Source organism: Bos grunniens, chromosome 11 (assembly GCF_055505025.1).
Source record: "Bos grunniens cultivar Pamir isolate PY7600 chromosome 11, Bosgru_T2T1.0, whole genome shotgun sequence".
In the NCBI taxonomy this organism is placed as follows: Eukaryota; Metazoa; Chordata; class Mammalia; order Artiodactyla; family Bovidae; genus Bos; species Bos grunniens.
In genome coordinates, this window is record NC_141175.1 from 1,121,059 (window position 1) to 1,133,154 (window position 12,096).

Genomic DNA, 12,096 nt, shown 5'->3' on the forward strand with positions numbered 1-12,096 from the left:
CTTCTCTGAGTCACCTCCTTCTAACGAGAAGTGTGTTGCAGAACCCTCCCGTCACATAACAGAGGTGCCCGTGCTCACCGCCCCTACCTGCACAGTGACCCTGAAGCCCGTGTGCACCCGTGCCCTCCTCTGCCCTGCACACATGCCCACTGTGGCTCCTCCAGGGGCTACAAACCTCCACGATCGCACAGGATAGCTAAGACCACCCCCCCTCCACGGGAAACAGCAGACACGGGCTCCCACCGCGGCCGGCGCTGGGGGTGGGGGTGCCCACAGCCCCAAGCTCCCCCAGCCCTGCCCCTGTTTCTCCCTCTGAGTCCGGGAGACCACACCCCTGGCCCTTATCTCCCCTGGGTCCCTGCTTTCTAGTAACTGTGGGAGCTACACACCCACAGGAGAGATCTCCTCTGCCTGCTAAACATGTTACCAACATTTTCCTACCAAGTCTTATGAGCTTAGCTTCTCCTCTTTCTTTTTATATAAAACTTCTGAGATTCCAACCGGACGAGTCAAACCTCTCCACTTCCCACTTCACAGCTTCTGGGTTCATGTCTTACACCAGCAAGCCTTCATCGGAGATTAGAAGAAATGGTTTCCAAAGCTTTTTTCCCACAGTTGAGTATTTTGTGTTAACTCTTTCTAACTTCTGGCTGCACTACACGGCATGTGGTGTCTTAGTTCCCAGCTGAGGAATGAACCCTCGTCCCCACCCTGGAAGCACAGTCTTAACTACTGGACCACCAGGGAAGCCCCTGTGTGGACATTTTACATCTTCGTGTTTAACTCTTCGTGACCCCATGGACTGTAGCCCACCAGGCTCCTCTAGCCATGGGATTTCCCAGGCAAGAATACTGGAGTGGGCAGCCATTCCCTTCTCCGGGGTTCTTCCTGACCTGGGGGTCACACTGGGGTCTCCTGCGTCAGCAGGTGGGTCCTTTCATCACTGAGCTGCCAGGGAGGCCCTGACAGTGGCTATCCGCATCTTCTCTTCACTCGTGTTTGTGATGGTTTAAAACTTCCACCAACACATACAACTTTCTCCTGGTATCTTTAGTCAGCTTTATTTAAATATCTTTAAATTTCACTGGATAGTTTTTTATTTTAAAAACAGCGAGCAATGGAACTACCCACTAAAACAGGCAGATTAACACCTTCTGAAACTCCTGCCACATGACTGTCAAGGGAGGCGTAGGGGTCAGTGGACGAGAATGCACATGGCAGCCGCAGGGACCAGCTGAGGCCTGGGGACGGGCGGTGAGGGCAGCAGCGTGGCAGCGTCCAGGACGCAGATCGATGGACACCTGCGGGACCGCAGCAGGCAGAGGCCGCACGGGGCAGGGGCCCAGCCAGCAGGCCGGAGTGCGGGGGACAGCCGCACCCTCCCGCCCCATCCACCCAGTGCTAAGACCAGGGTGCCGAGCGTCGGTCACCAGTGAGAAGCAGGGGCAGCATGCTGGCCGCGTGCACAGGGGCTCCTTTCCTACAGATCGCTCTTTTAAGAAGACCAACAACCACACAGATGAACAGCTGAGTTCCCAGCAGGCATTTCACAAGAGAAGGCATCACGTGGCAAACGCTCCAGGACGCCCCCAACCTTCTCGGAGGCCAGGAAACGCGAGCCAGAACTGCAGCGTGGATGCGCTCGGCCCGAGGCACACGTGGGGCGCACAGCCCCCGGCAGATGCAGAGCACAGTGACAGCCAGGCTGGAGGGGGCAGCCCCACGTCACCCCCAGCGCCCCTCCTCCCCCAGAGACTCATCAGAACAGCCAAGGGCTTGGGGACAGCTGGCCGGGAACACATGTGCAGCGAGGCTTCCGCAGAGGAGAATGAGAAAGGCAAGCGAGTCCCAGAGCCATGACGACCCCAGAGGGGCTCAGGGACCCCAGAAAGCCCCAGGCAGAGCCGTTATGGCCCCGGAGGGGCTCAGGGACCCCAGTAAGCCCCAGCCAGAGCCGTGATGGCCCCGGAAGGGCTCGGGGACCCCGGTAAGCCCCAGAGCCGTAATGGCCCCGGAGGGGCTCAGGGACCCTGGTAAGCCCCAGCCAGAGCCGTGACAGCCCCAGAGGGGCTCGGGGACTCTGGTAAGCCCCAGCCAGAGCCATGACGGCCCCGGAGGAGCTCGGGGATCCCGGGCCACCTTCAGATGCCATCACACAATAGAAATGAACCAACAGCACGAGTGAAGCCCACAGTCACAACTGAGCCGCCAGCTCCTCAGAAACAGGGGCTGCAGCCCAGAGCAAGGCCGGAGCGGCCCCACCTGCAGGCTGGCCTGCACCCTGGCCCATCCACGCAGCAGCCAGCCAGACCCCAGCACACGGCCTCCAGCTCCCTCCCACCCGGGACGCCCGCAGGTCCTGGGAAGGCCCCCACCCCAGCCCTCTGAGGCGTGGCTGTGACTGACAGACGGGCAGTGGACTCGGTGTTTAAGCGCGCTCCGTCTCAGGCCCGGCCCGTGTGCCTCGCGTGCCTTGCGCCTCCCGAATCTGAGGAGCCGCGCGCGAGCCCACCGCAGTCTGTTTCCATCGCTGACCCGTGCAGGCCTGCTCCCACCAACTTACTGCACTTTCCACATTTTCGTCTCGATTCTGCTTTTATTTGTCTTCCCGATTCTTCCGTTAGCTTGATACTCATTTGACTTTTTCCCCTTTGTATTAACATCTAAACAGTGTTATTGAGTGTTAGATTCTTTCTGGAGGAGGAGAACTTCCATCAACACTGAGAATCCAGAGACAGACCCGAATTCAAGCGCGGTGCGCGTGTGACACAGGCGGTCTCGTCACCAGGGAAGCAACGGCAGTCCGCGGCCTCTGCCGGCCCCAGAGCCCAGCCTCGCGCCCGCCCGCCCAGAACCGCCTCACGGGGACGTGGCCCCCGGCCACGCGCCCGCCCACGCTGGCTCTACCCCACATTTTACCATGAGTTCTATACGAGTCAAACAATTACACATAAAATACAAAGCAATGAAAAAACAAGAGCTAGCTTACATCAACTTATTCAAAATTGCCAAGGACAAAGGCCTGTATGTTGTACTTAGAATCCAGAACCCAGAAATCACGCAGAAGCAGCCTAGTGTCCCTGAGCTCTGGTATCACAGCCAAGGCTGACAGCAGAGTCCTTCAAGCCATCGGTCAGCAATGCACTCACATCACACTGCCCAGGTCACAGGCCAGCAGAGAGGGGGTCACAGAATAAATCCTGATGGCTAGTGACCGTCAAGGGCTGCCTGGCCCGCCTGGAACAAAACACAGAGGTGCAGGGACACGCAGACGCAAATCCGCGCCTTCCCACGCACCGCAGCCAGCGCCCTGGTGACGCCACGTCCCACCGAAGGGGCGATCTGCCGAGTGTCCCCTGTGACACCAGGGAATGGCTCGGGGAGGGGAGCAGGGGGCAGACAACACCTGCTGAAGGGCCCAGAGTGGCACACGGTGCCACGAGGAGGAGCCTGGGCACCCAGGGTTCAATCCCACTGCGGGCAGCGGCGAACGCAGGCCTGAGAGCGCACCCTCCAAATACCGTTCTAGGGGCCAGGAGGGCTTCCCTGGTGGCTCAGCTGGTAAAGAATCCGCCTGCAATGCGGGAGACCTGGGTTCAGTCCCTGGGTCGGGAAGATCCCTTGGAGAAGGGAAAGGCTACCCACTCCAGCATTTTGGCCTGGAGAATTCCATGGACTATGTCCATAGGGTCACAAACAGTCGGACATGATTGAGAGACTTTCTCTCTCTCTCTCTCTCTCTCTCTCTCTCACACACACACACACACACACAAACAGGCTAGGAAACTGCTTCCTCCTATGCTTCTACAGGAGTGGGAGAAAATAACAAAAGATATCTTAAATGATTTTAAAATTTCCTTTAAATCTCTAGTGTTACCATTTTCTACCAATTTATTTTTGAATAATTACACCTCAGGGGCTGGGACAACATTTAAAATTTTGCCCCCAAAACTCCTAGACAAGTAGAACTGGCATAAGTGGCTACGATGATTCTGAAATTTAACAAACACTAGAAAAAGACAAGGGGCCGTCCCCTTCTGCTCACTGACTCCACTAAGGCCTTTGACTGTCTGGATCACAAGAAACCGAAACATTCTTCAAGAGATGGGAACACCAGACCACCTGACCTGCCTCCTGAGAAACCTGTAGCAGGTCAAGAAGCAACAGTTAGAACGGGACATGGGACAATGGACTGGTGCAAAATTGGGAAAGGAGTGCATTAAGGCTGTATATCATCATCCTGCTTATTTAAGTTATGTGTAGAGTACATCGTGCTTGGCTAGATGACTCACAAGCTAGAATCAAGAATGCTGGGAGAAATACCAACAACCTCAGATATGCAGATGATACCACTCAAATGGCAGAAAGCAAAGAGGATCTGAAGAGTCTCTTGATGAGGGTAAAAGAGGAGACTAAAAACACTGGCTTAAAACTAAGATCACGGCACCTGATCCCATCACTTCACAGAAAATAGACGGGGAAAAGTGGAAACAGCGGCAGACTTTACTGTCTTGAACTCCCAAATCACTGTGGGTGCTGACTGCAGCCGTGGAATTAAAAGACGCTTACTCCTTGGAAGAAAAGCTATAACAAATCTAGGCTGAGTATTAAAAAGCAGAGATATCACTTTGCTGACAAAGGTCCATAAAGTCAAAGGTATGGTTTTCCCTGTAGTCATGTATGGATGTGAGCATTGGACCATCAAGACGGCTGAGCGCTGAAGAATTGATGCTTTCGAACTGTGGTGCTGGAGAAGACTCTTGAAAGTCCCTTGGACTGCAAGGAGATCAGTCAGTCCTAAAGGAAATCAATCCCAAATATGCATTGGAACGACTGATGCTGAAGCTAAAACTCCCATACTTTGGCCACCTGATGCGAAGAGCCGACACACGGGAAAAGACCCTGATGCTGGGAAATTCTGAGGGCAACATGAGAAGTGGGCGACAGAGGATAAGATGGCACCATCGACTCCACAGACATGAATGTGAACAAACTCGGGGAGACAGTGGAAGACAGAAGAGCCTGGCTTGCAGCAGTCCATAAGGTTGCACAGAACTGGATACGACTGAGTGTCTAAACAATAAGACACTCCCGAACTCCAGAGGCTGGAAGAAAATCCTTTACACACATCAAAATCTATACCCACAGGGCTACTGCAAAGTGCAAAAGGCTAATCAACAAAATCATACACTTCCAAAAAGTCACTGCTGCAAGAAACTCACCACATCGTCTCTGCCCACCCTTAGTTCAGAGTAACTCGTCAAATATGGCATCTGTTTCACGCAAAGATGGCCCAGGGTTTCCTCAAACGGATCTGACACATGGCGGTGACGGCAAAACCACGGCTCTGCATCTGGCTGACTCTCAGCCACGGCTGCTGCTCCTCCTCCAATTCATCCGTCCCCCAGCTAGAAGGCCCAAACACCAAGAGCCGCTCTGCCCAGGTCTGCTCCCGCTGCCCCTGTGGGGACCCCCACACCACCCCGGACGGTGCACCGCCAGGACCACCACACGGCACACCCGAGCTTGTCAAGCACTCCCGCACACATAACCGCCCCACAGGCCTGTCACAGCTGGGCACTCGCCCCTCCGGGAGAACGGGGTCCTGGCTTGCAGGAAGACTGCACCCGGGGCAGGAGCCCAGGACACCAAGCCAGGGCCAAGGGCAGGCTACACAGGCACTGGTCAGCACAGCTGGCAGAGCAGTTCTTGACGACACTGTTCCTGTTACTCCACTGCCTAGAGACAAGACATTTACTCCAGGGAGCACTGCCCAGAAAGACAAGCACTGCTCTGATGAAAACAGACGGTCCAAAGACCCAAGGGAGATGAAACCCAAGAACCGCAGCCAGAAGCCAGCAGGGCTTTCTTAGGGCCCAAAAGTGCAGACGTCCTCCAGCCCCTCGCCCGGGACTGAGGTTGGGTGTACATGCCACCCACCTTCTGGCTGCAGTCAGGCGCCAACACGCCATCCTTGGAGGCCCTGCCATCCTCAGTAGGGAACGCAGCTGCTGGTGGGCCGCCCTGGTCCTCATCCTCGTCCAGCTCCTCCGAGTCATCCTCCTCCGAGTCCAGATCCAGGCTCTCACCGTTCACATGGAGGGAGCCATCGCTCAGATCCTTCTCACCCTGGAAGAGGGCAGACGCAGCGTCGGGACCCCCTGACTCCTCCCAGTGGGCATGGCAGGGGCTGCCCTGGAGCAGAGCAGAGAGGCAGAGGGCCCCCCCACAGCCTGGCACACCCCTTACCTTGGAACCCCCCGTGGAATGAGTTATGCTCTTAAACATCTCAATCACCGTCCTCTGCTTTAACACTTTGGTCTTTTTCTTAGGAACCAGGCTATAGGTTCCCATTCTTCGCTTTTTCTTCCGAGATACTGCAGCTGCTAAAACAAAAGGCAAGCAAGCTAAAAAGAAAAAAAAAGTCAAAAGGGGACAAGAGAAGAAAAGAAATGCCATTCAAACGTTTTTAAAGGCAGGCTGATCACCAAAGTACCATCAGCACCCACAATAGTGTCGCAAGTTGCACAGAGAAAGCAGAAAACCCACCATGGACCATGCGATCTGCTCACAAGGAAACACCAAGCTGCGCAGAAGGCACACCAAGCCGGCGGTGCCAGACAGGCCGTGGCCACCAGGACCCTCCGCCCTCGGCCAGAAGCCCACGACTGCTCAGCGCCCTGGCCCTGCACACGAGGGCGGGTGGGCGGTCCGGGAGCAGAGCTTCCAGGCAAGTGCAGCGGTCACGGGACCAAGCCAGGGCAGGGAGGGCTTGTGGCCACTGACGCTGTTCTGGGCAAGGCAGCCCCAGGTTCACTGCTTTGGAATGAGGGTTCCTATGATGTTTTCTTTTGTAAGAAGTTTCAAGAATTGTTTTCTAAAAAAACCTGAAAACCATTGCTTTCACATGGAGGAACTCCTCCAAAGGACTGAGAGAAATGCCTTATGTTTAAGTTCTATGAAACACGGGAAGGGGACACTGGAGAAACAGACGGCTGTGTACATGGGCGCCAGGACACAAGAGCCGTCGGCACGTGGGCCTGCAGGGGAGCACGTGGAGATACGATGCCACCCACACGCAGGACGGGCACAGGCAAGCCCCGAGCAGGCCTCCCGGCGATCTTGGGAGGCAGGCGGGTTGTGCACTTCGGGCAAATCTGGAGTTTGCCCAGCCTGTGCTGAGGCTGAATGGCACGCCCAGGCCCTCCAGGGTTCGCACCACCACGACTTAAAGTGGGAACAAGAAGGGACGAAGTGAAACCGTGAGTGTCCCGAGACAAGTCGAACACGGACAGGAGGCGGCACAGAGGAAGGAGGGGAGGCAGGTTTGAAGGACCAGGTGGACAGAGGCCGCGCGCTCCCAGGCCACACAGGCGCCGTCACAATCAGCCAGGGCCACGCGGCAGAAAAGCCACGGGAAGAGCAGGGGAGACCTGTACCCCCCGAGGAGCAGGGCCGCAGGCCGTGGGAGGGTCTGGGCGCCAGGACACATTTGTAATCCCAAGCCTGTGGGACCCCATCTTCAGCCTGCAGAGAAGGCAGGAAGGACTCCCGTGGGAAACCAGTACAGTCTAAGTGTTTCTGTTTAGAGAGCTTGTCCTGAACGGATGAGGAAATGACAGAGCTCAAACGAAAACAATCTGAACTCTTCCCACCCCTACCGCTCTCGCCCTCCCCACCAGCACCAATGGGCTTGCAGGATCTTACTTCCCTGACCAGGGATTGAACCCGTGCCCTCAGCAGTGAAAGCATCAAATCCTAACCACTGGACCATGAGGAAGTCCCCGATCTTAACTTTTCAACAGAAGCACCAGCTCCTGACATTGTCGCCGAGCCCTACACACACACGGGGGCCGTTTCACAGAGAGCTGCCAGTCTGTCTGGCTGAGACTCTATTATTATTTAACAATAGTACCAAGAAGTGGTGGGAAGACAGACTGACCCTGTTTTCTAACCAACCACTGCATTTCGACAAACAGAACATGAGCTCCCTGGAGATAAGGCTGGGCCCAGGACCAGGAAGGACAACACGCGACAGGTCCACCTGGAGAAGGCAGGGAGTCCTCAGAAGCGAGGGGGTCGTGTCGGAGGACTCAGGAGCCAGCCTAAAAGGCAGACCCGGGACAACGCAGGCATAACGGTGATGGACGGAGACGCACAGGAGGGCCCACGAGCTGAGACAGAGGCACGGCTGGAGAGGGAAGCCCTTCACTGCAGCAGAAGCGCCAAGAGAAGGCGGGAGGGGACGACGGAGGGGAAGCCACCCTGGCGGTCAGTCCCGGCGGATGTCCCCAGACACCTACGCTGCAAGTGGGAGGAGCAGACCACACAGTCCTTTAGGCCCCACCTCCCAAGACACACAGGACAGTGACCCGGGGGTCCCCAGCCCCCGGGGGACGCAGCGAGGACATGGGCCTCGGGGGCGGTCCAGAAGACAGCTGAGACCCCAGGGGCGCTCCAGATTGACCACATGCTCCAGGGGATGGCAGGAAACGCCTGGCCAGAAGCACCTCCCAGGCGACACGTGAGAGGGCGCCACGCGTGGCAAGCGCACGCCCAGGGGCCCAGGTCTGCAACCGCCACGAGGGGCAGAGGCGAGTGCCCCTCGCTGGGTGACTGCGCCCGTGGTGAAACGGGGGGTCCTCCACAGAGACTCGGGTCTGAAATCCAACTCCTGACAGGCACCAAGAGAGCGCCCCATCCCGCACCAGGGCCTCTCGCAGTCTGCGTCCCGCCTCGCGCGAACCCAGGGCCTGGCGGAGAGCCCATCTGTCCTGAGAAATCCAGTCTCCATAGGGAGCGGGCTCCACGGCTCTCCCCCCACAGCCCCCCAGGAGCCACCCCCTCTCCAGAAAGGCCCACCAGGGACCTGGTGTGCCCCGCTCCGATGCAGGAGGGGCCGTCCCATGCGCCAGGCCCTGGCACTCAGCCCCTGAACTGACCGCCACCCGAGACCTACATTGCCCACCCCACCGAACCACGGCCTCAGACCGTCAGACTGAAAGCGACCTTCGTCTGGGAGCTGGAGGCCAGCAGAGGCAGCGACACGGGCTGGGCGAGGGCGGAGCCGGCGGACACCCCGGAGCGCGGCGGGCCCCTTTTACCTGTCTGGGCCTTCGCGGTGGCCACGTAGCATTGGTTCTGAGGTAGCGACTGGTGAAGGGACGGGAAGGGGGGTGAAAGCTGCTGGCGTGCGAACTCCGAGGCGCCCCTGCTCAGCTCCTCCTTCGGCTCCTCGTGGTCGCGGGCGTCCCGGCCTTCCCTGGGGTCCTTACTCGCCGCGTGCTTCAAAACAGAGACAGCCGACAATGACACACAGGCGGCACTGACGCACAACCGACAGACGCACACCTGACAAGACACACAGGCGGCCCCAACACACAGCCGACACTGACGCACAAGCACAGAACCCGCTGCCCCGCCCCCCAGCCCCCAAGGACGGGCGGGCCGGGCGGAGCGCGGTGGCGACGCGAGGGGAGCAGGGCCTGCGTCTCCAGGGGAAGCGGCAGGGAGCTGGCCAGCCTGTGGCTCGGGTGCCGCGTGTGACCCGCGAGAGACGCCCAGGAAGCTCTGAGGAAGCGCCTTCCACTCGGGGCACCCCCAGCGGGTTTCACACCATGGCATCACCACGCCACGTCTTTAAGATTCTTTTGCTGAGTTTTACCCACTTGCTCGGTGTCCTGGCCTCAGCCTTCCCGGGCGACGAGGTCAACACCGGCAGCAACTGGCACCCCCACCTTCGCTCCAGACGCCACTCACGCGCCCCCACCGCACGCTCCCCGAGTCGCCAACAGCCTTCGGAGGCGCGCCCTTGGCCCGGCGCGGCTGCACCGCACGCGCCTGCACACGCAGCAGGCACTCTCCCTCAACACACAGGGCTGGGAAACGCGGGAGGACCCTCGCCTGACACCATTGGCAGAGGTGAACTCAGCGCATCAGAGGCCTCAGCGAGCCAAAGTGTAGGAAAAAGCAAAGTGCAGGCGTCACAACACTGGACTTGGTGATGACCCCTTCGATATTACAAGGGCACAAGCAACAAAAGAAAAAAAAAGATGAATTAGACTCTATTACGAATAAAATTTACTTATAGATCAAAACTACAATGAGATAGCCCCTCATGTCTGTCAGGATGGCCGTTATCAAAAGATGGCAACTCATACATGCTGGAGAGGACGTGTAGAAAATGGAACCCTAGGGCCCATCGACGGGAACGCCAACTGGTGCAACACTATGGGGATTCCTCAAAAAATTAAAAACAGAACTACAGTATGACCCAGAAATTCCACTCCTGGGTATTTATCCAAAAAACCCAAAAACAACAGTTCATGAAGGTAAATGCACCGCATGCTCACTGCAGCGCTAGTTACAACAGCAAGACGCGCAGGCAGCCCAGGCGCCACCAGCGGACGGACGGGTGAGGACACGGGGGTTCAGCACACACGGTGGAACTGCGCTTGGCGGTAAAGGAGAATGAAACCTCGCTGTCGGTGACAATACCGACAACACCTCTGGATCCAGAGGCACTCCCCTAAATGAAGAAGGGAAAAAGACAAATACCATGACTTCACTCATACGTAGAATCTAAAAAACAAAAACAACGAACAAACACAACAAAACAGACGCAGAGACGCAGAGAATAAACAGAGGGGAGGGGTGGGGGACAGACAAGACACGTGAAGGGGATTACGGGGCACAAACCTCCAGTTACGTAACAGGTAAACCATGGAGGCGTAATGTACAGCATGCAGAATACAGTCAACAGTAGTGTACAACAACTCTGCATGGTGACTGTGACTAGACTTACCCTGGTGATCATTTTGTAACATATAAAAACATTTAATCACTATGCTGTATACTTGAAACTAATATAATAATCACACGTCAATTATACTTCAATTAAGACTTTTTTAATTTCTGTGCCTCAAAAGACAACCAACAAAATGAAAAGGCAACCTACAGAAAGGGAGAAAACATTTCCAAAGCATGTATCTGATAGAGGATTCACATCTAGAATATATAATAACTCTACATCCCAACACAGAACTGAATTTAAAAACGGGCAAAGCACGTGAACAGAGATTTCTCCAAAGAAGACACACACAGGGTCAAAAAGCAGACGAAACGACACTCAGCATCACTGACCATCAGGAAAACAACTCAGAACTGCAGTAGGACCACCTCGCACTCCTGGGATGGCTGCTACCGAACGACAGAGAACACCACGTGCTGGCAAGGACCTCTGCGCGCTCTGCCTCCAGCGCACAGACACCACAGACAGCAGCCTGGCGGTTTCTCCAGAGGGAACAGAACTACCACACGATCCTGCGATCCCACTTCTGGGAGCACACTCTCAAGAACCGAAAGCAGAGGCCAGAAGAGCTCTTTGTACAAGTGGGTTCACAGCAGGTGAGGGAGGCGGCAGCCCAAGTGCCTGATATGGGAGAGTGGATAAACCAAGTGTGTATGTGTGGTGTGTACATGGACGCTCGTGCAGTGGAATATCACTCAGCCTTGAAAAGGAGGGATGCTCTGAGATAGTGTGGACGACTCTCGAAGACCCTGTACGGCATGGAATAAGCCAGACACAAAGGACAGACCCTTGTCTGAAGGACCTTTGTCCCACCGCTTCCTGGCAAACAGATGGAGAAGCAGTACAAACAGTGACAGACTCTTCTCGGCTCCAAACTCACTGCAGGTGGTGATCGCAGCCATGAAATTAAAGGACGCTCGCTCCTTGGAAGGAAACCTATGACCAACCTAGACAGCATATTCAAAAGCAGAGACATGACTTTGCCAACAAAGGTCCATCTAGTCAAAGCTAAGGTTTTTCCAGTAGTCATGTAGTCATGTATGGATGTGAGAGTTGGACTATAAAGAAAGCTGAGTGCCAAAGAACTGATGCTTTTGAACTGTGGTGCTGGAGAAGACTCTTGAGTCCCTTGGACTGCAAGGAGATCCAACCAGTCAATCCTAAAGGAAACCAGTCCTGAATATTCACTGGAAGGACTGATGTTGAAGCTGAAACTCTTAATACTTTGGCCATCTGATAACAAGAGCTGACTCATTGGAAAAGACTCTGATGCTGGGAAAGATTGA

General features: G+C 55.9%; 1 protein-coding gene across 16 annotated transcripts in view; it reads right to left on the minus strand.

Annotated features, from left to right (window-relative positions):
* Nucleotides 1–12,096, minus strand: part of EHMT1 (euchromatic histone lysine methyltransferase 1) — a 108,959-nt gene that overhangs the window by 41,795 nt on the left and 55,068 nt on the right. For 7 of the 16 annotated variants that reach the window (XM_086323939.1, XM_086323937.1, XM_086323929.1 and 4 more), the window contains 3 exons: nt 9,105–9,285; nt 6,250–6,386; nt 5,941–6,129 (listed from right to left, as the gene is read on the minus strand). In XM_086323939.1, the coding sequence (XP_086180065.1) occupies nt 5,941–6,129; nt 6,250–6,386; nt 9,105–9,285 (507 nt within the window). Of the gene's footprint in view, nt 1–5,940; nt 6,130–6,249; nt 6,408–9,104; nt 9,286–12,096 lie in introns of all 16 variants that reach the window. The other 9 variants (XM_086323938.1, XM_086323936.1, XM_086323928.1 and 6 more) reach the window with 2 other exon arrangements.